The sequence below is a fragment of the Physeter macrocephalus genome, chromosome 14 (assembly GCF_002837175.3).
Source record: "Physeter macrocephalus isolate SW-GA chromosome 14, ASM283717v5, whole genome shotgun sequence".
In the NCBI taxonomy this organism is placed as follows: Eukaryota; Metazoa; Chordata; class Mammalia; order Artiodactyla; family Physeteridae; genus Physeter; species Physeter macrocephalus.
The window spans coordinates 43,867,237-43,890,162 of NC_041227.1; the positions used below are offsets into that span (position 1 = coordinate 43,867,237).

The 22,926-nt window shown below is 45.0% G+C and overlaps 1 protein-coding gene across 7 annotated transcripts in view; it reads left to right on the forward strand.

Annotated features, from left to right (window-relative positions):
- Positions 1–3,111: 3,111 nt before the first annotated feature.
- RALGAPA2 (Ral GTPase activating protein catalytic subunit alpha 2) overlaps positions 3,112–22,926 on the forward strand; it is a 285,791-nt gene continuing 265,976 nt past the window's right edge. For 3 of the 7 annotated variants that reach the window (XM_055090831.1, XM_055090833.1, XM_055090834.1), the window contains exon 1: positions 3,112–3,460. In XM_055090831.1, the coding sequence (XP_054946806.1) occupies positions 3,355–3,460 (106 nt within the window). In that variant the 5' untranslated portion in view covers positions 3,112–3,354. The remainder of the gene's footprint in view (positions 3,461–22,926) is intronic. The other 4 variants (XM_055090829.1, XM_055090830.1, XM_055090832.1 and 1 more) reach the window with 2 other exon arrangements.

The following is a 22,926-nucleotide window of genomic DNA, read 5'->3' on the forward strand; positions in this document are numbered from 1 at the left end:
CAGTAGTTGCGGCACACGGGCTTGGCTGCTCCACGGCATGTGGGATCGTCCCAGACCATGGCTCGAACCCGTGTCCCCTACATTGGCAGGTGGATTCTTAACCACTGCACCACCAGGGAAGCCCAAGAAGGGTAGAATTTTAAGATATGGGTGCACGATATGTTAATTAAATCAAAACCATTGTACTGAACAACATTCTCTAATTATGCTGACTGAGATATTAACGAATGAATGAATGAATGAAGTAAAATGAGAACATAGGACATTTTCTCATTACTTCTTATGGTGGCACAGCTCTGCATAGCACTGCCTTACGTGGATGGGCTGGGTTCAGTCAGCTACTCTCCAGTGTGCGCGTATGTGCAGAAATTTATTTTCGCACAGTTCTGGAGTCCAGAAGTCTGAAATCAAGGTCAGGGTTAGGCTCCCTCTGGAAAACCCCTAGGGAGACTCTTTCCTGGCTTCTTCCAGCTTCTGGTGACTGCAGGGGTCACTTGGCTGTGGTCATATGACTCCAATCTCTGCCTCTGTTTTCACCTTCTTTCTTTGTGTGCCTTCTCTTCTGTGTCTTATAAGGACGCTCATTAGATTTAGGGCCCAGCCAGATAATCCGAGATGATTTCACCTTGAGATCCTTGACTTGACTACATCTGCAAAGATCCTTTTTCCAAAAAAAGTCACAACCACACATTCTGGGGATCAGGACATGGACATATCTGTTCACCCTACTATACTGGTTATTATAAATAATGCTAAAGGAATAACCTTCCACATGTGGTTTATATATTTGTGGAGGTATATCTTCAGAGTAGATTCTTAGAAGTAGGATTTGTGTCAAAGAGCAAGTTTCTGTAATTTGGCCAAATTCTTCCCCACGGGAGTTGTACTATTTTACACTCCTATTAGCTGTGTTTCTCTACAGCTTTGCTACCAGAGTGTGTTGTCAAATCATGTTTTTGGTTTTGTTTTTGCTTTTTTTTTTTTTGCAAATCCAAATGGCATTTCAGGGTAGTCTTAATTTACATTGTAAGTTTTTAACTCTTGATTTCATTATCTGTATTTATTGATGACAGCAGGACACTTTTTCAACAGTACTCAAGTGTCTACAAAATACTTGGCACTCTGAACCTCCAGGGATAAAAATCGATTGCAAAGCAGGTGATGTTCTCAAGAAGTTCACAGTCTAGCAGGAATGATTTTGCAGAGCAACAGAGAATAAGAAGTGTTTTTATTTATTTTTATTTCACATGGAATATATATACATGGTGGGTGGGTGAAAAACCTCAAAATAATAACTTATGTTTCTTGATTTTTTTTAGAGAAGACTTGGAGTTCTACATTTTCATCAGTGAGTAAAGGCTAGATACAATGGATGAGATGAACCTGTATGCCTGAATGCCTATTTCTGTTACTACCAAGTTTTGACCATGTCATGTGTTCACTGAACACTGTTGTTTATCTCTTCATTTATCTAGCTGCTCTGCCTCTCAACTAAATTGGAAGCTTTGGAGGTAAGGAGGCTGCATCTTATACAGCTTTTTATCCCCAAGGTTTAGACTCATGCCTTGCACATAGCAGGTGCTCAACAAATGTTTGACTTTGATGATAGGTTGACTTGCGATAGATAAATTGAACTCCCTAAGACAAGTGCATCCTATTTTTTTCCATCAATGCAATGAAAGTTATCTTCCCCTAAAAGAATGGTGCGGTGAATATTGTGACTTACTATGTGTAGCCAGGTACAGGCTAAATTTCTGCAACAAAGACACCCAGAATGCTTTGACTTAAGAGAGAAGGTTATTTCACTCTTGTGACAGTCTTGGAGGGTTTGTGGTCCTGATGGAGAGGTCATCTGGGGACCCAGGCTGGTAGGGCAGTTCTGTCATCATCCTGAGTGTGGGGCTTCCATCTCTGGGTCTGAGATTCATCCATGCCATTGGGTTTATTGGTTGTCTATTCCTTTTTACTGCTGAGTAACATTCCTTTGTATGCATATATCCCAGTTCTATCAATGCTATTTGATAACTTGAAAACTAGAGGATCTAACAACCAAGAGATATTTTTTTGCACGCCTGGATAAAATATGTAGGATTAATTTAGCTTTTTATCCCATTTTATTTAACGAACTTTTATTGAGTGCTTCAAGGTCAAATACAGTGCCCAGCGATGAGGCTAGAAGGCTGTGTAAACTGCTGGCTCTTCCCCCAAGTTACAGTTTAGCCGAATGAGGAAAAGACAGTTGTGTTGTCCCAATTTGATGGAGATCACGTGATTTTAAACAGCCAGCTTAAGTGATTGCTAAAATGTTGTCAAAATTTGAAGCATCAAAGGATCCAGATGCCAGTAAATAACCCTGCAGATCTCCAGACCATCTTCCATCTCAAAGTCTCGCCTCAGGTTACAGGTACCTGGCCTTAAAAAGCATCCCAGCCTGAGAGTGAGGTCCCTCAGGTTCTATTTCTGGTTCTGCTACTGTATTGCTAGGTGGCCTTGCACAACACAGAGACGGTGAGGAACCTGCCAGTGAGGCACTCTCATATCCCAAGTGAAGATGGGTCCCAGGAACCAAGGGGGGTGGGGCTGGCCTCCTCTCCCAGAGCCTAGACATGCCCTTCCCTACTACCAAAGCCATTCATTTTAGTGTGTAATTGGAGCTCCGATTTTGGTATGATCAACGGGATTTCCACTCGCTCCCTCACTCCCTGTTGTGAGTTTCTGTGGTTCACGTTGCACTAGAGGGAACTGTGTGGGCGCATAGGCCAGAGACTACAGATACAGAAGCCTTGGGCCTCCTGGGGTAGGGGGCGGGCGGATGCTGCCCAGTGACTGGGACCCTGGAAATGTGGTCTGAGGGTCTCGTCTCCTGGAGAACCACCTTTCCCAGGAGCACTTGCGGCCCACGGCGGGGTGGAGATGGGGCACGTGCTCAGAGCCGGCCCACTGACTCTCACCGCGCCGAAAGCGCGCCAGCCTGATTGGAGGGCTCTGTCGCGGTGCATCCCGGGACTTGGAGTACAGCGTGTGCGCGGGGCCAGCTTCTTTGTGATTCGCGGCGCCTCCTCGGAGCCCGGGCGCGCCCCCGCGAGGCGGGTCCCGACGACGCGCGCGCGCTCTGCGCCCAGGGGCCGGACGGCACCTCCCGCGGGGCGGGGCGATGGCCTTAGCGTCGACACCACCTTCCTGCCCCGCCCCTCGCCGGCCAGGCCCGCCCCTCCTTCCTGGAGCCACAGCCGAAGCGGCGGCGGGCGGCGGCGGGCGGCACGGGAGACACGCGCTGTCCTGACCCTATGCGGTGACTCGCGCAGCGCAGGCGCCTCCTGCCCCGCCGGCGGGGCCCGGGCTCCCCGCGGCGGGATGTTCTCCCGAAGGAGCCACGGGGATGTGAAGAAGTCCACGCAGAAGGTGCTGGACCCCAAGAAGGACGTTCTGACCCGCCTGAAGCACCTGCGGGCGCTGCTGGGTGAGGCACGGCGCGGGCGGGGGTCGGGGCGGGATGCCGGGGCGGGGGGCGCAGACCCTCTGCCCGGGCCCCGGCGTTGTTCCCGGGAAGCGGGCAGCCTGGCCCGCGGGCTTGCCAGTCGCCCTCTAGTGTAAACTTACCCCGGATTCTCGCCGGGTGGCCTCGGGGCCGGGCGCGGCCGGGACGGTCCCCTCCCCAGCAAACCCTGGACGCCCGGGGGTCCTCTCACGCACACATAGAACTGTCATCTTCCCTCCCAGTTTTTAATTTTTATTTTTAAGTCCGAGACCCTAAGTAGACTGAGACCCCAAGTGGTCTCAGCACGGACTTAATTGAACTGTCATCTCCTCCTCCCCCCGCACTTTAATTTTATTTTTACTTTTGAGTCCGATTCCCGAACAGGCTGAGCCCCCAAGTGGCCCCGCGATAAATTTAAGTGCCGTCTCTCTTCCCATGGGTCTGGCTGCTTCATTTTCTTTGTGTTCTTGGTGTGAAGGGGGCTCCTCTTGTCTGCTTGGAGGGAGGGGTGACTTTCCTGGGTTCAAGGAGGCTGCTTCTCCTTTATTGTCAGGATGACACTGATGGTTATGTGCCTTCTTCCGTTTTCATGAGCACGCTGGGTGGAGGTTCTGCAGAGCCCAGGTAGGCCTGCACTTGACCTGGGATGAAACTCACCCCTGTGGGTGTGAAGTGTTCCCAAGGCTTCCTGTCACCTGCCACCTGTGATCTGTAGCTGGTTTGCTATGCTGTGTTTTGTTTTCTCTTCTTACCTCCTTAGTCTTAACTTGTGTTTAAGGTGGAAACACCTTTGCTATCTATAGACAGACTTGTCTTTGTGTTATTTGCGGACTGAGAAAAAGATACTTCATGTTTCTTTTAGATGTCTTTTTTTATTCTTAAAATGAGCAAAATCACCTGATTAGGGCACGAAGTCTGAATGTGTCTGTCGCTTGAGGAAATATGGTATAACAGAATTCATCATATAGGTGAGAATTTTAAATAAAGATCTCGTTCATGAGATTAAAATTTGCAAATGATTTCTCTTTATACTCCGTGAAGTACCTCTAAGGAAAACAACAAATCCACACACCTGGTTTTGCCAAGTGAAGTTTTTTACAGTCTCGGATTCCTTGAGATTCCGCCCGTCTGGGTCAGCTTGGAATGAAATGTAAATTAAGTACTGTTAGAGGGATTAGTTTTCAAGACTTTTGAAAGTGAAATTCGGTGTTCTTGGTAAACTGAACTTTCTACTTCCTGTACTAAAATACCAGGCGCACACAGGACGCATTGTGTGTGGTTCTTAGTAGTGACTGATTAACACCTCCTGCAGGGACATTTTTGATAAAGGAGAGTAGAGTGGTATTTTAAAGCAGTTGATACTTGGGGACTTTTTCTGTGGTAGAGAGCTTGAACTTTTGTTCTGTCCAAGTCTACAGGATTAAGTTGGCTACATTTTGCAAAGGCAGAGGCAATTAAACCTAGATGTTGGTTTTCTTAGAGACACACAGTACATTGTTACTGTTCTGAGAAAGTAGTTAGTTTTCAAGGCTCTGTGGTTTCAGTTGAAGGTGTGTGTCTTATTTTGAGGAACTTTCTTTTGTCCTTTCATTGAGCCATCTGACCTCAGTTTTGCAGCGTGGAGAGGCTCTGTGAAATATGTATGTTGGTTTTTGTTGATGCATCTGCTGGTGGACTGGCCCAGTTTACTTCATTTATTACTGTTATCTGTAGGTACTAGATTTTTGTAAATGTGTCTGAGGAGTTCTAGTTCATAATGTTTCATGTAAACTTTCGCTTACAACTGTGGTTGAAAGGCTTTAAAGAAAAATAGTACAGCAACGTACTAGTCCCACCACATCGCATACCCTACTGGTTTGCTACTTTAAGGAAAAGTCTACTAGGAAAAAAGGCCTTTTCATCTGAAAAATAGCATTTAGCCAAGATCAAGAAATTGAATTGGGGTTGACATATACACACTACTATATATAAAATAGATAACTAATGAGGACCTACTGTATAGCACAGGGAACTCTACTCAATACTCTGGAATGACTTATATGGGAAAAGAATCTAAAAAAGAGGGGATATAGGTATAAGTATATGTATAACTGATTCATTTTGCTGTACAGCAGAAACTAACACAACATTGTAAGTCAACCATACTCCAATAAAAATTAAAAAGAAAAAGAGACCAGATTTGTGGTTACCAGAGGCAGGGTGTGGGGGGATAATTGGATGAAGTTAGTCAAAAGGTACACACTTCCAGTTATAAAATAAATAAGTACTAGGAACGTAATGTACAGCATGGTGACTGTAATTAACGCTGCTGTATGTTGCATATGAAAGTTGTTAAAAGAGTAAATCCTAAGAATTCTCATCCCAAGGAAAATATTGTTTTTCCTATTTCATTCGTTTTGTATCTATATGAGATGATGGATGTTCACTAAACTTTCTGTGATAATCATTTCATGGTGTATGTAAGTCAAATCATTATGCTGTGCACCTTAAACTTATACAGTGCGACATGTCAGTAATGTCTCCATAAAACCGAAAGAAAAAAAAAAGTATATTTGCAAAAAAAAAAAAAAAGAAACTATTTGAAGGAAATGAATAGAAATTATTATTGTATTTTTATTTGTATATTTAGATAATACTCTTGCTTTTCATATATTTTCCAGTGATAATAACGATGTTAGTTTTTACATACAAAGTTGGTAGCACTTGACCTGGATTTGTAGCCTGCGGCTGCATGACTTTAGACCGATTACTTGGCCTGTCTTTGAACCTCAGTTTCTTTACTCTGTAAATGGGTATGGTGATGTCTGCCTCGTAAAGGTTATTGGGAGTGTGATGTATAAGCTACTTCAGCTTGGAGTAGACATGTAACAGTTTCCTCTGTCATTACTGTTTTCCTGTCATTAGTATCATAGGACAAGCATTTTGATAGGTTGTCCCTTCTTCTTTCTTATTTTAATAATTGTGATGGATTTGCTCCCTCTTCATAAAAATTAGTCTGTATTTAAGACAGCTGGCTGAGAAAGATACAGTTAGCTGTGAAAAGTAGAGTATTTCTTCGTATCATGGTAACTACTCCAGTTAGAACTTGCTTAGCTACTTTGACCTGCCTATATATTGTAGATTGGCCTGGTATTATTAACTTTATTTTAAAGGGGGAGGGGAAACTGAGACACAGGCAGGGCTTACTGGGGGCCAAGCCGTGCGCTCAACGTTGTGTATGTATTATGTAATTTAGAGGAAGAACAAAGAGCTGTTAGGTCCCCTGACTCCCAGGTCTCCTTACATTGTTGAAATCATCCTTGGGAAAGTAAATAAGTAAACAAAACAAAACAAAACTAAAAAAACATTCTGTGCATTGCTGTCTTGCTGCAGCAAAGATTCCATGTCTAATTAAAAGTTGAGTGCCTACTGTGAGTCCCCAAATAGGGTTTAGAAATGACATTGATGTGGCAGGAAGAATAGATGTAAAATACTGGTAAGCAGATAGTGTGTTATGTAATTAGATAGTGGCTTATGTATGGTGGACTCCATTATAGGATTTCAAGGGGCAGAAAAGATCATTAAGAACAAAGATAGGGGCATCTTGAAGGAGACCCTGAAGAATGGTTAGACTCGTTCTGTCCAGGAGAAATAGATGTCAGCCACAGGTGTGATTAAAAATGCTCTGGTAGCCACATCTAAAAAAGTAAAAAGAAACAGGTGAAATTAATTTTAATAATATGTATATATATTTTTAACCCCATACATCTAATATGTGTTATATCAACAGGTAATGAAAGTAAAATGTTCAGTTTTTTCCATCATTTTTTGATAGCAAGTCTTTGAAATCCCACGTGTACTGTACGTGTGCAGCACATCTCCGGTCAGGCCAGTGGCATTGCAAGAGCTCAGGAGCCACAGGTAGCCAGCGCGGCATGCTGGACAGAGCAGGGTTAGACTTGGGGAGAGTCGAGGGGGAGAGCATTTCGGGCCGAGGTGGGGAGGGGCTGGTGGTGGAAATACACAGCGATGATGCGGGAGGTTGAGGAGCCTCAAGCACTGAGGATTGGGTGCTGGAACCCTGGCCCTGAGGGCGTCTGCAGTGTCAGAGCAGTGACCGAAGTGGTGTGTAGGCCAGGGGTAAGGGCAGGACAGCGAGTTGGACTTCGGGGTCATGGGGGAGGGGAGGAGAGGTGGCCTGACCGGTAGGAGCTGAGGCGGGTTGGGGCCAGATCAGAAAGGGCCTTGTTTGCCCGAGTTAGAAGCTCAGATCTTATCCTGCAGGTGAGAGGACCCACTGGAGAATTCTTAGCAGGTCAAATGGTAATATTCAAGCACTGCCTCTCTGCTGGCAGGGCCAGGATAAATGGACGGGGCCAGTGGGAAGGCAGGGAGACACTGAGAAGACTGGTGATGAAGGAGCAGACAGGTCCTGGGGCCTGGAGAGGAGGGACGGGGCCTCGAAGGACCCTGTGGCAGGACAAGCGATTCTCAGGGAGGAATGAACGTGGGGTTTGCAGAAGCTGGGCGAGGAGAGATTAATCTGAAGGAGAAGAGGTTTGGGGTCAGGGGCCACAGGCCAGTCAAATCTAGTGACACCAGGGTTCAGACCAAATATCTGGAACCAGAGAGGAGAGAACAGTAGTTCACAGAGGCTCTATATGCCCATAGAGCAAAATGGAACATTTTGATATGTTACCTTTTGTGCATCTGTTGCTTTAAGTAGGGACAAGTTCACTTACAATTTTAAACGTTGCCTTTTAAGCTTACTTTTAGTATTTCCCCATGTTTTGTTCCTTTTATTTTTATTAACTACAGATGTTTGTTGAGGCGATGTACCATAATCTAGCTTACCATTTCTTGGGTAGTTAAATAGTTTCCTTCCTTCATCTCTCCCTCTTTTTTTCCTCTCTCGCTTTTTTTCTCTTTTTCTTTCTTTCTCTGGTGTAAATAATAACTACTCTGAACATCTTGGGAGGCGGCTTCTCCTACATTTTGCATTATTTTCTTGGATTAGATTCCATGGAGGTCAGATTTCTGCATTTATGCCTTGATCCACAGTGCTGTCCCACAGTGCTGCCCTCAGTGTCCCTCCCATTGCCCTGCAGGCAGCAAGGGTTGAGGCGGCCACTTCCTTTGCAAACTCACTAGCAATAAACACGTTGTTAGAATTTGATAATTGGTGTTAGGTATTTGGGGGAGTGGAGGTGTCATGGATAGAGCCAGAAGAGTTGGGAGGAGACTCTGGCTAACGACAGAGCAAGATGAGTTTGGTGCTGATGTGTGTTGAGTTTGAGAAGAAGGCGAGATACAAATGAAACTGTCTGGGAGGTGCTGGATGTGGGGTCTGGAGCTTAAGGAGGGGTTAGAAAGCTATGGCATGGTTTTTAGCATCATGATCTCACTGGATCGTCCTACAACCTGTGATGAAGGTAGTGTTCCCACCCCCGACCTCAAGATGGGGAGACTGAGGCTCCCGGAGGTGGGGTCCTTGTCTGCCAGCTCCCTGTCTCTAAGGGGCAGAGCTGGGGGTCATAGGATTATACAGCCCGTGTCGAGCTTTTGCTAGTTACCTGACGCAAGCATATTTACATACCAGAAAATATATTTACCCGCCAGAGTGAATGTTAACGCGTACACAAAAGCCCAACAGTTTTTGCGCGTCTCCCAGAAATGTTGCTTTGAGTTTTGCTGCTCTCTTCCTAGTCTGCTTTACCATATTCTTCTAGGGAGACTTGAGGCCATATTTGACTTGAACATTGCAGAAGATAAAAAGACTCATTCTGTGTTTTCGTGTTCACTGGCCTCTCCGCGCCCTTGGCAGGCCTCGCAGGTGGTAAAATATTTGCGTGGACGTTAGTGCCACATGGACATTCTGCAACCAGAGCAAAGCTGGGGGTATAACTCCAGGCCCTTCAGACAGTCTTGGGATGGTTTCTCTCAGTTAACCTTGTCTTAAAGCGATTTTGCCCTAATGCTCCCTTTGCTCATTTTTTATCGGTTACTAACATTTTATATCTGTAACTTCTGGAATGTAAAATGAACTTTGGACACATATATGTCACACAAATACACCATTCCTGCTCCTAGTGCTTGAAATTGTCTAGCCTTCTGAAGTGAGAAAGGTGGACCCAGGATAAAAGTGTGACTGAGCTCAGATGTTTTGTTTGAGATAACTAGAAAAGGGTGCCTTTGACCTTTTATTCTGGGAAGACAGATAATTGGTAGGTCTGGAATATTTTGATGTAAACTTTTATAATTTGTATTTTTATTTTGTTTGTTAAGTGCTTTATTTGCAGATGGACATAAATACTTTTACTAGCTGTTTAGAGCACTGATCTTTGGTGTCTAAACTAAGTGCCACAGATGAAACTAGAGAATAGTTTATTGTTTTCAAAAAGTTGACTTTCAAAATAGCAAATTGATTCAATTTATATTTTAAAATTATTTTTAAAAGAAGGACTATGTTACTCTACTGTAAAATCAAGAATAAATTAACATAGAAATGTAGTAAGCAACTATCTTGTTCTTGGATTTTAAAAAAATTCAGTTTCACGTACATTTTTTCGAGTCTGTATGTGCGTGTGTGTGTGTGTGTGTGTGTGTGTGTGTCTGTCTGTCTGTCTGTCTGCTTGGTAGGGCTGTGTCTTCAGAGATCAATAAGGCACAAGCCCAGGATTTACGGTTTGTTAGGGGAGACAGACAGGTAAACAGCTGCATTTACCACGAGAGTGTTAGTGCCGGGGTGTGGGGATGGGGTAGGGATGGGGGAATGCGGGTGGGGGGTGGGACTGTACGGGTGCCTGCAGGTGTAGAGGAGGCACAGCAGAAGGGCCCCTTGGAGAGGCTGCCAGTGCTTCCTTAGGGGGGCGGGGCTAAGGTGGGTCTGGAGTAATGAACACGGGTTTCCCAGGTGGGCGGGTTGGGGGCAAGGGGACTGCTGAGAGAGGAGCTTGTGCAGAGGTGATGGTGTGGCCACCACATGGCTAAGTGCACACTGTCCTTTACCCTGTGCCGTGGGTGGACGTTTGGAATCCAAGGAAGAGTTTTAAGCAGAGGAGCCACCCAATCCAGTGCCTTCCCTCGGTGATAGTCCAGGAGTCCCAGTCTCCCTGAGGTTTGAAACATGGATTCCTGGAGGGTGAGAGCTCCCATCCATTTGGATTACAAACCAAGAGGATGTAGCCGGGGCTGCCAGTGTTCATCTTTCCCTCCATGTGGGGAGCACACACCTCAAATTGAATTCACAGTCAGGGGGAAGCAGAGCGGAGAGATGGAGAGTGAGGAGCGTCCATGGACCCTGTGTGAGCTGAGGGGTCCAGCCCTGTCTGCGCCATCCCACCCCGAGCTTCTCAGTTGCAGGAGCCTGGAACACCCTGTTTTTGCTCTAGTCGGCTTGAGGCATATAATATTTCTGGGCCTTGCAATGGGAAGAGTACACATTAATATGCCAGGAAGAGACTGGGAAATTACAGATCGAGGATGGATGGGTCTGTGTGTGTGTGTGTGTGTGTGTGTGTGTGTGTATGATTTTTATATTTTTTTAAGACCTGGGAGAATTTGAGTTTATTTACAGGTAGGAGAAGGAAATAGTAAAAGAGCAAACTTGAAGAAATAGTAGAGAGAAAGGGGATAAAATAGTGAAAGTTGTGGTCTGCTGTGGGATCCGGGGTGTGGGGCAAGAGATCAGACTTGACAAGGGGGCACCCCTTCCTCTAAGGCTGCCCAGAAGAAGCAAGAACGGGGTGTGGGATGACAGGGTCATGAAGGGAACTCTCATATGATGGCTTCTGCTTTTTTCTGTGAAGGTACGAGGGAAAGTCAACTGCTGACTAGTTTTCTCGCTGATGTAGTGATAGGAACTGAGTATGTCTTGCTCCTTCTTCTCTGCCATGTATCCTCATAAAATAAAAGAAATATTGTAATCTGTGAGACTTTTTGTTGTTGTTCATTTGGGGGGGGTGGTGATCTCATAAATGCAATTTAACTTATGTATTTAATGCTTGGCCAGAAGGGGGAAATGTGTGTGTGTGTGTATATATATTTATATATATATATAAAAATATAAATATATATGATGTATATATATATATATAAATAAAATGGGCATAGTTTAAGTGGTGTGGATGCTGCCTGCCCTTCCACTCAGTGACCACGTGCCCGCGTGGCGGCGTGAGGAGGGACAAGGGACTTTGCTGTGTCCTCAGAGGTCTTCTTTCCTTCATGTCTGTCACTGTGGGAACATCTTCCCTGCTGGGTGTACCTCTCATGTTTAAGGGTAATTGTGATTTTTTCCACTTTTACCTTTCATGTGATTTAACCCCACCTAAGACGTAACTTGACTGTATTGATAGCTCACATTCATGTAGCACTTCACACTTTTGCAAAATGTTTTCTCATATTCTCATTTGATCAAATTGCTTTCTTAAGCAACCAGTTTATAAAGGATTTACCCTCTAGGTTCTCAGCAGAGCTTTGTTTCTGCATTAGTTCTGAATCCTCATTCCAGAATGTTAACTTTGATATTTAGAAAAGAGATGTTTCATAATGATTTTATGTCCTTTATGTTGTTTTAGAAACTGAAACCACATCTGAAAGATACTGAACACTATTTTAAGAGTAGTTATAATCTTTAACAGTAAATATGTACTTTGATTTTGCTTTTGCAATTGTGGTTTAGCTTAAAAAAATCCCTTTTGAAAAAGATCAGGAACCTGTTGATATTGTCTTGTGTTTGATTTTCAGTGATGGCACTTATTTATTGAGGCTCAACCTGGCTTTCAAGGACACAGGAGGTACTAGGGACGCTGCTTGTGCCCCGCTGTGGGAGCTGTGAGGGTGAGCACTCAGATCAGCTGGGCTCCCAATGCTGCCCTTGCATTCACCACCGCTGTTTAGCCAAAGCTGAGCTCCTCCTGGGCTCCTCCCAGCCAGTTACTGAGCACGTGGGGGTACTGATGTGGCCGTTCCTTTGAGACCCAGATGCCTCTGAAGGGAGACTTTGTCTCAAGGGCTCCCTGTTGGCCTGGCCAACAGCTTTTCAGACCTGGGCTGCCTCTTCCTCCTCAGCCTTCCTCCCCTCCCCTCTTCTGTGCAGGGGTCAGACCTCCCTTCTCAGGTCCTCCCCTTCATCCTTCACAGACAGCTCCCTCAATAAACCTACTGCGTGTCCACTCCTGTCTTGGTGTCTGCTTTTCGGAGAACCCAAACTAATACGCCGTCCCTTTTCCCAGAGGTGTCAGCCAACCTATCATGTAAAAGTCTTCCAGGAGCTGGCAGAGGTATATTACATCTTCACACAAAGTGTCTTCGTCCCTTTTCGCTGAAACTATCTTTCCTCAGAATTCCCATAGCATTTTGTGCCTTCCATTTGTCATTTATAGCCTTTGGTTTTGTATTCTACTTATCTGTGTTCTGCCTGATCTCTCTCACCCAGTGATATTGATACTAAATAACGTTGAGTACACCAACAGCTTTTTGTACATCTTGATTCCTTTTGGTGACATACTTCCTTATTTGTAATAATAATAAGTAGCATTTAATCAGCGCTTTCCATGTGGCAAGTACCACCAGAAACACTTCACATGTGTTAATGCATTTAATCCTCTCCCAGGTGGGATAGGGAATGTCATTATCCCCATTTTACCAATAAGACCCAGAGAAGTTGAGAACGTTGCCCATGATTGCACAGCCAGTAAGTGACAGAGTCAGGATTTGAACCCAGGCAGCTGGCTCCAGAGTCCCCTTATTCATTTAAGTTATTTTTTATCCAACCCCAACCATGTGCCAGGCATTGTACACAGCACTGGGCACGCCTGAACTTGTATTCTGAAAAACCAAGAATGTGATTTCCACATAGATGGATCTCAGTCTGGGGGAGAGTAGCAGCTACCACTATGGTTGTTTAGAAAAATTTCTAGAAGCCTTACTGCCCCAGCCGGAAGTTCCCATCATTAAAGTAATGATTCAAGGGACTTCCCTGGCGGTCCAGTGGCTAAGACTGCACTTCCAGTGGAGGGGGCGTGGGTTCGATCCCTGGTTGGGGAACTAAGATGCTATATGCCGCGTGGCACAGCCAGAAAAAAAAAAAAGATTCAATACCACGAATTAAGTTCTCCTGACAGAGCCCTCTCTCCTCCCATGTGTGCATGCACTGTCAGACCCACCCCCTGGATCCAAGGGGAAGAGCTGTAAGAAAGGACGATTTCTGTGGACAAAAGGAAGAAGAGTTTGGGGAAACCGTGACGGGGGTGGAGGCTGAGGGCCGGTGGGGCCAGAGGGCTGTGGGTAAGGACAGGCTTGGGTGAAGCTTAGGCAGTACCCCAGATATTTTTTCATGGAAACAAAATGGGAGAGACACTGTTGTCAAATTTTTAATTTACAAAAACCAAAACTGAATTACCATCCCCTGAAAAGGACCTGTTATAACTAGTGGTGAACATTCTTCCAGTGAAATCTTGATAGTATTTTCAGGACTGCATGGAAGAGAGGGGAGCTGAGGACACATGTTGCTTCTTTACAGCTTTCTAAAGGGGTTAGCGTATTTTCATTCTGTCTGGTCATATTTCCAGTGCCGACAGTGTAAACCTCTTTAATCCATGGATTCTGTATCTGATAAGATGAGGATGTGTTGGGGCCAGAGAGGCTTGGTGGAGTAGAGCTTATGCTGAGCTCCCAGAGTAGGAGTAAAGTATTACATAGTCTTTCTGTGTATGTGTGTGTGTGTGCATGTGTGTATGTGTGTGTGCATGTGTGTATGTGTGTGTATATGTGTGTGTGTGTGTGTGTCATATTGCAGATACTTATTTTTGAGAGAATGGTTCCATTCCTTTCTTCCTGCTCCTAAAATAAATACATATACAAACATATCATCTTTAACTGAGGTAAAAAGTAAATAATGAACTGGAAAAGTAACTTGAAACTTAGAGGAGAGGAAATAGTTATATCCCCCAAACATAAAGAGCTCCTACATATTAATAGGAAAAATTATATTAAATAGATGTTCAAAATGTATGTATACATAAGTCACAAATGAAGAAATGACACCTCGTGAGATGGCCTTTGCCCCCATACGGAACAGTGACTGCAGACAGAAAAGAGAAGAGGGGAGAGAAAGAAGCAGTGCTGGAGAGGAGAAGCCAGCCGCGGCAGGGGAGCCCTAGCCGGCACACGTGGCTGGTCCTTCCTTGTTGCAGCAGTGGGTCGTGATAAGGAGACAGACCAGGACCACCGTGGCCAGTGGGGCAGGAATGCTTGAGTGTGCCAGATGTGAGATGGGGCCGCACAGCAGACCGAGCTTGTGACAGTGTGGAGATGCACTTACTACGTCACCCCAACTTCTAGTAAGAGCCAAAGAGTAGGTATCTTAGAAAGTGCCCTGATGCTGACAAGAAATGGAGATCAGCCAGTGGCTGAAAATGAATGAGCACAGGAAAATGTTGATGGGTCAGTGCAATGTTAATTAATCTCTGTGAATGGTGAGAAAGGCAGCAGACGGGCTCGGTTTCAGGTACCTGCTAAATTAGAACCCTGTTTGTGCTCTACATTGTGTTTCTTTTTTCAAGAACTTGAGCCGTTTCAAAAAAAAAAAAAAAGGTTTTTTGTTTTGGCTACGCCCCACAGCTTGTAAGATCTCAGTTACTCTGACCAGGGATTGAACCTGGGCCTATACGGTAGTGAAAGCCCGAATCCTAAGCACTAGACTACCACGGGACTCCCTGTGGGTTGTGTTTCTTAATGCAAAGGCCTGAGGGATTCTTGGTCTTTGGCTCAGTGTTAATTGAAAACACGTGTGGTTTCTAGGACCCGGTGCTGCTGCTGAGCGTGCGCCGAAGGGAAGTCTGCTCCGTGGTCGGTGATCAGTCCAGGTTTAAACAGGACTTGACATGGGCTAAGGCCACCAGGTCTTGTAAGTGAACCTGCCAGTGATTGAAAATTTCATCACCTTTTTGCATTCAGAGGTGTCACACCTTTGCTTGTTCCTACTCAGTGCAAGCTGTTGAATGGCTGGACGGAGACCATTTCTTCCTGCCCGACCATATCATTTTTCTACCCTTTTCAGTAAATGACAATTAGAGAAACATAGCTTTCTCTAAAGACAGCAGAAGTCCTCTACACCTAGATCATTACAAGGCAGTATGTACAACGTATGTGTTATTACAGAAGAGGTCTAAAGACAATGTTGGGCAGAGGAAATTTAAATTATTTTCTGTTTTTAGGGCATTTTAGTCTTGGCAAAGATACTACTTTACGTATTGTTTAAGTCTTCAAGGTTCAAAAGTGAGACACGTTTGGAGGAAACTATGGCTGACGTCATGTCTGCTGTTCTTTTTTATGGTACATAGTCAGGCTTTGAAAACAAATTCTTTCTAAATACTCTGGCAGCTCTTTTTTTTCTGAAATGAATAATAGTTTTTTCTGAAAAATAGTAGTTTTTTTCTGGTTATAAAATTTTACATACTCATTATAAATATTTGAATAATATGAATAAGCAAAAAATAATTCAAGTATGAAAAAGCTCTTCACATTCTGCAATCCTCTGATAACCATTGTTAAAATTTTGGTAAACATGCTTTCTGTGCTTGTTGTTGCTTACGTGCAACCTCTCTCTCTGTGTCTTGTAGGTACACACATAAACACAGTCTTACGTGAATAGTTGTTATACATGGGCTGACACTGTATTTTTGACCTAACACGCCTTGGACATTTTTCACATGAGTAAATGAAGGCTTACATGATACTTAAATGACCCTATCGGGTCCCACTGGACTCACGCAACAAATTATCCACTGTGCATTCTTCAGGTTGGCAGTTTCAGGCCTTTCCATGCTGTCAGCAGACCCTGGCTTGTGGGGAGCAGGGTGGCTGCCCGGCGGCCAGAGGGGCCTTTGGTTTCTTATATGAAGGATGAGCGGGCCTGACGGTGTTGCAGCTGCTGATGCGGCAGGGGACAGTGGGATGATTTTCTGGAAGTAAAGAGAGCTCCTTGGGAAGGGCCGTCTCAGTCTCTGCGGAATTAGCTTCACAGAAAGGCCACCCTTTTAACCTGTCATGGAGGAAGGCCATTCCCCTTGCAAGCTGGCTCTGGTGTCCTAAATAAACCAACTCTAGGTCCTCTCTGGGGTTTAGTATCTATTTAGTTCCAGGACTTCTACCAGCTCTCTCTTACGGACTGAAAAACCTTGTGTTTCCAGGTGTACTTCCCTGCCCCTCCTCCATCACTTTCAGCTAACGTTCGATGTACTTAGGTAAGCGGTGCAGGAGGCGGACTGCCTGGGTTCGAGTCCTGGCGGGGACCTAACCTCTCTGACCTTCACCTGGTGGTGGGACAGTACCTGCTTCCTAGGGCTGTTGGAGGTTTAATTGAGTTAATATATACAAAGCCCTTTTGTAAGCCGTTATTATGCTTATTAATAATAATTATTTGACGTAAGTAAGACGGCTCTCTGCCGTCAGAACCACTTTTCTGCTGCCTTACTTGTTAGAAATGGAGCGGGAGAGGTTACCATTTAGCTCCTGTTTTATCTATTTCTGTCTCCAACTCTTTCCCTAGTGAGTGGTTTTGACTGTAATATAGGCCAATTCAGATCAAGAAAAGTAGAAGTAGTTATGCATCGCCTTAAAAAATCGGATGAAACTTGATTCCTACAAAAGAAATAGATATATGAAAATATATAAACTGTTATGTATAAAGCTACAAGGATATATTGTACAACACAGGGAATGTAGCCAATATTTTATAATAAATATAGAGTGTAACCTTTAAAAACTGTGAATTACTGTATTGTACACCTGGAACATAATACTGTACATCAACTATACTTCATAAAAAATACATGTATATAAAACACATTAGATTTGAACATTATATTTCATTGGTGTATATATTTTGTTTTATTGTGTTGGCACTTGATATCTGTTAAAAATAATGCTTTAGAGTCCTGCGTTTGAGATAGGTGTGTCAAAAGAAATAAAAATAGTTCTACTTTTAAAAACTAGAGCTCTAGGTACGTGGAGTATATCTTTATCAGAATCACTTTTACATGGGGACTGTCAATCCAGGATAACAAAGTGTTAACATCTTTCTGACTTGTAAGAATTTTACTTTCTGCACCTAGCTACCATATAGGTATAAAGAAATGAAAATAATACATCTTAGGAAACAAAGTGGGATGAATATAACTTCTACAACCTTTCAATTATACTAGGATTTGTTTCCTGTTCTACTGTCAGATTTTACTTCAGTATCTACAAGGATGTTTTTGGATATAGGTAACAGAAAACCCAAATATAAACATAAATGATGAAGAATTTTTTCTCCTATAGAAAGCGATCCCAAAGCAGGTGGTCCCCCAAGCCAGCTGGCACGGCAGCTCAGTGATGTGCCCATCCGCATGCTCTCCCCTCCCTGCTTTGCCCTCCTTAGTGTCCTCTGCATGGCAGGTTTGTCCCTTGAGTGGCAAAATGCACTGCAGGCATCGCACCCGGACGGAGCAACATCCAGAGGCAGGAAGAAAGAAGCACTTCTGCTTTGTGTCCCTTTAAGAACAATGACCCTTTTCCAGGCATCTCCAACAGAATTCTTCCCCTTGCTTGTTGACCAGCATTGGGTCACAGGCTTGAGTCTAAACTCATAGCTGGCAGGGGGCTATTGCCACAGTAATTGGCTCAGCAGCATCAGGTCCCACCCCCACGAAGGGCACACGGGTTTGCGGGGTGGACGGTCCCTGAACAAACAGGGGCTCCGTTAGGAAGAGGAAGCGTCTGCCGTGGGAGTGGCTGGGCGAGGGGGCAGGAGGGAAACAGGGAGCGTTTGCTCCAGGCCACTCTCGCTTTCAGTTTAAATTCTATGGAGATGGAACAGTCCAACATGGCTGTAATAATGTATGTAAGAAACAGTTATCAGCAGAGCTAAAATGTGAGTTCATTTCATTTCCTACAAACAGGAATATGTGGTTTATGCCCCCACGTGCTTCCAAAAGTATTATGTTGGCGTTCTAGGCTCCTCTTCCTTCCATGGCGCTTGGGCGCAGAGGTATGTGCACACCAGCTGTTGGCCCCAGAGAGGGCTGAGAACTGGGTGAATAGTGTGGAGCCCGTAAAGTGGGGGTGGGGGGGATGCTTGGTTGAGTTGGTGGGTGGGTTTAAAGTGCTTGTTTTATTATACAGCATCAGTTGCACATGCACAAAACATTCTTTCACATCTATTCAGTACTTAAACCAACAACTTAAAAAAATCTTTGCTATCTGGCACATGACCTGTGCTCAAATAAATACTTTTGGTTGAATTAAGGGAGAAACTGACTGGGGTTTTATGGAGTGAATATGATGCAGGGGGAAGGGAGGTGATTGAGGGACAATGAAAGGGCTGATTAAAAAGATGGACCGTGGAAACCAAATTAGGAAGAAAAAGAGAAGTGAAGACTTCAGAGGGATCATAGATCATGACAGGGTGGTGGGGTCATTGGATTGAAGGACCCAGGAAAGTCGAAGAGTTGCTGGAATTAGGTTTCCAGAAGGAGGGAGCAGGGCAGGTAGGGAGAGTGGGTTCAGACTTGGGAGGCAGGGAGGTTAGAGGGATGCCCGGGGGGGCCTGGGGGCAGAGGTTGCGGAGGGGGCGTGGAGGACGACCTCAGTGGAGATAAGGAAGTTGGGTATCACCTGTGTAAATGTGGAAATCAGTGCTGGCTATGAGGGCAAAGACAGTGAGCCAGGCCCTGAAATCTTCTGGAGAGCATCCTGGGGGCGGCGGGCGGCGGTGGGGAGGGGTGTAGACTGTGCAGCCACTGGAGCCAGAGCCTCCATGTGCCGTGCAGGTTAGCGTCCCCGTCCACACGAGGATTTTGTATTTGCATGTAATCAGCACAAGGACGTTTTTAGGTCTGCACATAGATGCATTTTCAGATGTGAATTTCTCTTTAATAATAATGATGATGATAAAAGTATTGAGTTACCACTGAAGCATAGTCAGCATACCTGCTGTCTTATGACCCGAATACCTGCTGAGTCTTGAAAGGGCTTCATTATGAGGACTTTACCTCCTCACCAGGTGAGTTCCAGGTCGGTTACCTGCCCTTGGAACAGCATTGCACACACAAGAGGTTCTAAAACCTACCGGCTGGTGTCAGAAAAAGGAGTCCCTGCCTGCACTCTAGTTAGTGTTGCAGAAACTTTCTGTTGAGGGAAGTGTGTATCAGCTGGCAGCTCTTGTTATTCGGACCCATATTGTCTGCTTTTCCTTCTTTGACAGAGGTGACAATGTGTCGTACTTGGGGCACCTCTTCCCGGGCTTGCCGGCTCTCATGGCCGGTGAAACTTCTTGGTGATGAGTTGCTTTTTCTTCCCCACCAACATTTTCACAACAACGGTGCAAGACAACCCATCCCAAACCCCAGGCTTACAGAGACCTTACGGCAACAAGCATCTGTTTTATTCCCTCACCTATCTGCATTGCTGCGTGGTACTGCCCTGGCTGCAGGTTGCCTGGGGTTGGGTCCTGCTCTGCTCCATGAGTTTCTTCATTTCCTTTGTTTTTGTTTTTTAAATTTTTATTGGAGTATAGTTGATTTACAATGTTGTGTTAGTTTCAGGTGTACAGGAAAGTGAATCAGTTATACATATATCCACTCTTTTAAGATTCTTTTCCCATACAGCTTATTAGAGTATTGAGTAGAGTTCTCTGTACTATACAGTAGGTCCTTATTAATTATCTTTTTTGTATATAGTAGTGTGTATATGTCAGTTCCAGTCTCTTTGGACCTAGACTACTTGATGCTCTCCAGCCACTGCTGTGTCAGGGTTCTAATGACTGGTTTTCCACAGCAAGTCGGGAGATCAACTCCAGATCAATGTGGATGGGCATTTTCTAAAGGAGTGGATGGAGGGCGGGAATAGTTCGTGGCATTATTACAAAGTACTTAACGCAAGAGGGAAAGAGGGCAGCGACCTAGGCAGTTCTGAAAAGGTGAAATCACCAAAATCTCATTAGCCCTTAAGTCAAGGTGCCATACTAATGACATTTATCCTTGTCAGTGTTTTCTGTCTTGTGTCTGACTCATTTATTTTCCTTGTTCTCACTGTTTCTAAATTACGTTTTATTAAGTCGCCACATTCGCCTTGAATTTTTCACTCACCCCTTTTCCCTTTCACCGGCATGTGATCTTGAGCATCGTGCTTCAGTGCCAGTATCTAGGGAATTTGAGTAAAATAGCAAATGACACCGTCTTCATCTACACGCAGACGTGTAGGCAGCGCTGGGATGGCTCTTGGCCCTGGGGAGGGTGGGGGATGGAGGGCAGGAGGATAGGGGGTCACTCCCTACTCCGGAGGAGCTGGTCTGAACCCCTTCTTCCTCTTGACAGTGTCCACCAGGGCCCCCAAGTCTGAGAAGGACGTTCCCTCCTCCTTTGGTGCTTTCAGGGTCTGTTGAAGCAGGTTTTTATGAGGCTGGGTTATGATCCTCCCAACTAAAAAGGGGTAAGATTGCTATTGGAAAGGATTATATGTGGGAGGAAGTGGAGGGACAGTCCCACTAGTTTTGGAGCATCTGCTGCTGAATTGGGATTAAGTGCTGTGCGATTAAGTGCTGTGCCTTTTCAAAAGGTCTCATTAAGTGGGTGAGTTTCACGTGTCATTGAGTTTTATGGCTTCACAGGTGAAGCTGGGTTATTCCTACCTCCTGAGATGGCCTTTGCCGGGAGCTAGGTAATTGGAAAACAACTAACATTTATTTACATAATGCTAACTACACACTTAGAAGCACTTTGCATATGTTCATTTTATGGGCACAGGAACCATCGTTGCCCACATTTCTCAGGTGAGGAAATTGAGGCACAAAGTGTTTTAAATAACTCGCCCAGGTCTTGTAGCTTCTGGACTTGAACCCAGGCAGTCTGCTCCAGAGGTTCTGCCTTCAAGCTTTGCTATTGTCTTCCAGCTAGATGTGGGGAAATAATTGTCAGCAGGAGGCTTAGCTGGACAAAAGGCCAGGGGAGGGTAGCTTCTGTTGTGGAATATAGATTATTTTTCAGATATAATGGGAAAATAATAGAAATAGTTGATTGGCTGTTGGTTGGTGGTAAAGGAGATTGCTTTACAAATCCCAGAATGACCCCTAGCTCTGTAAAGCTGGCTGCTGGTTGCTTCTCTGTGGTCAGTGTGAATGCACTTGCCTGGGTTTTGTGATGCCAGCCAGGCAGCGTGCTAGCGTCGGTGCCAAACACACCCAGGGTCATCACCTCAAAGGTGGTGTACAGCCTGGGCTCTGTACCTGGGGACTTCCCCTCCTTCCCGCTTCCTTACTGGCCCCACGAGGCCATGGGGAGGGTGCTGTGAGGTCATTCTTGGGGAGCCGGGTCGCGTCTCCCCTCGTGTCTTACCTGTCCTCTCATCCCCCTGCTCTTCTCCCTCGGGATCTCCTGCACATCCCATCCCCGAGGGGAACACGTATTTCTCTATATTCCTGACCCGATTTCTGGTTTGGACTTCTTCCTTCTGTTTCTGAGGCCTTTGTGTAGCTCAGGTTTGAGCTGGAGACCCGGATGGGAGTCTCTGACTGGCCTGGTACCTTGGGCAGGTTACAGATGATTCTGAACCTGAGGTTTCTTTGTCTTGACCACACCTGCCCCATCCCCCTCACAGGATTGTGGTGAGGGTCAAATAAAATACAGTCATGAAAGTGTGTCTTTCAAAGCATAAATGTACAGTGTTTTTAATGTTCCCAACCTCCCCAGGTGGCCTTGTCACTCCCTGCTTTGTTGCCCTGCCTGAGCTTCAGGCACTCTGCCGTCTCCGTTACTTACTTGTGTTCCTGTACCCTGGAGGGCCCTGTACCGTATTCTCTTTGAATTTCCCAGAATTTGGCGCAGGGCTATTTGGCAGGGGTCAGGGCTCAGTCTTGTTTGAATGAACAGATGAAGAGTGTCTTTCGAAAGGAAGTTTGTGGTCATAGGCTTTTTTTTTGTTTTCTTCCTGAGCAGTCTTCCTCCTATTTATCTTTGCTTCTCAAAGTTACCTTGTTACAAAGTAGACCTGTGATACTCCCTTGTGTTCCCTTCTGCAGGACGCCATCTCCCAGTGCCTGCCTTCTCCAAGATCTGTGCTTTGTAAATAGTCATCTGATGAGTCTTGTTTTTCAAAAATAAGACAGATCATGGAAACATTCTAGATTCTGAAGTAGAGATAGAAAATATTTGATATTTATTTTTTGTTTGTTCATTTAACAAATGTGTGTCAAGTACCTTTCGGGTACCAAACTCTGTTCCTGGGGCTGGAAATACAGCAGGGAACAAAACAGATGTGATTCCTGCCCGTATGTGGCTTCCATTCTAGTGGAGTGCTGGTCGGTGGAGAAGTAAGTGAATAAATGAGACAGTTTCCACTAATCTTTTTTTTTTTTTTTTTTTTTTTTTTTTTCGGTACGCGGGCCTCTCACCGTTGTGGCCTCTCCCGTTGCGGAGCACAGGCTCCGG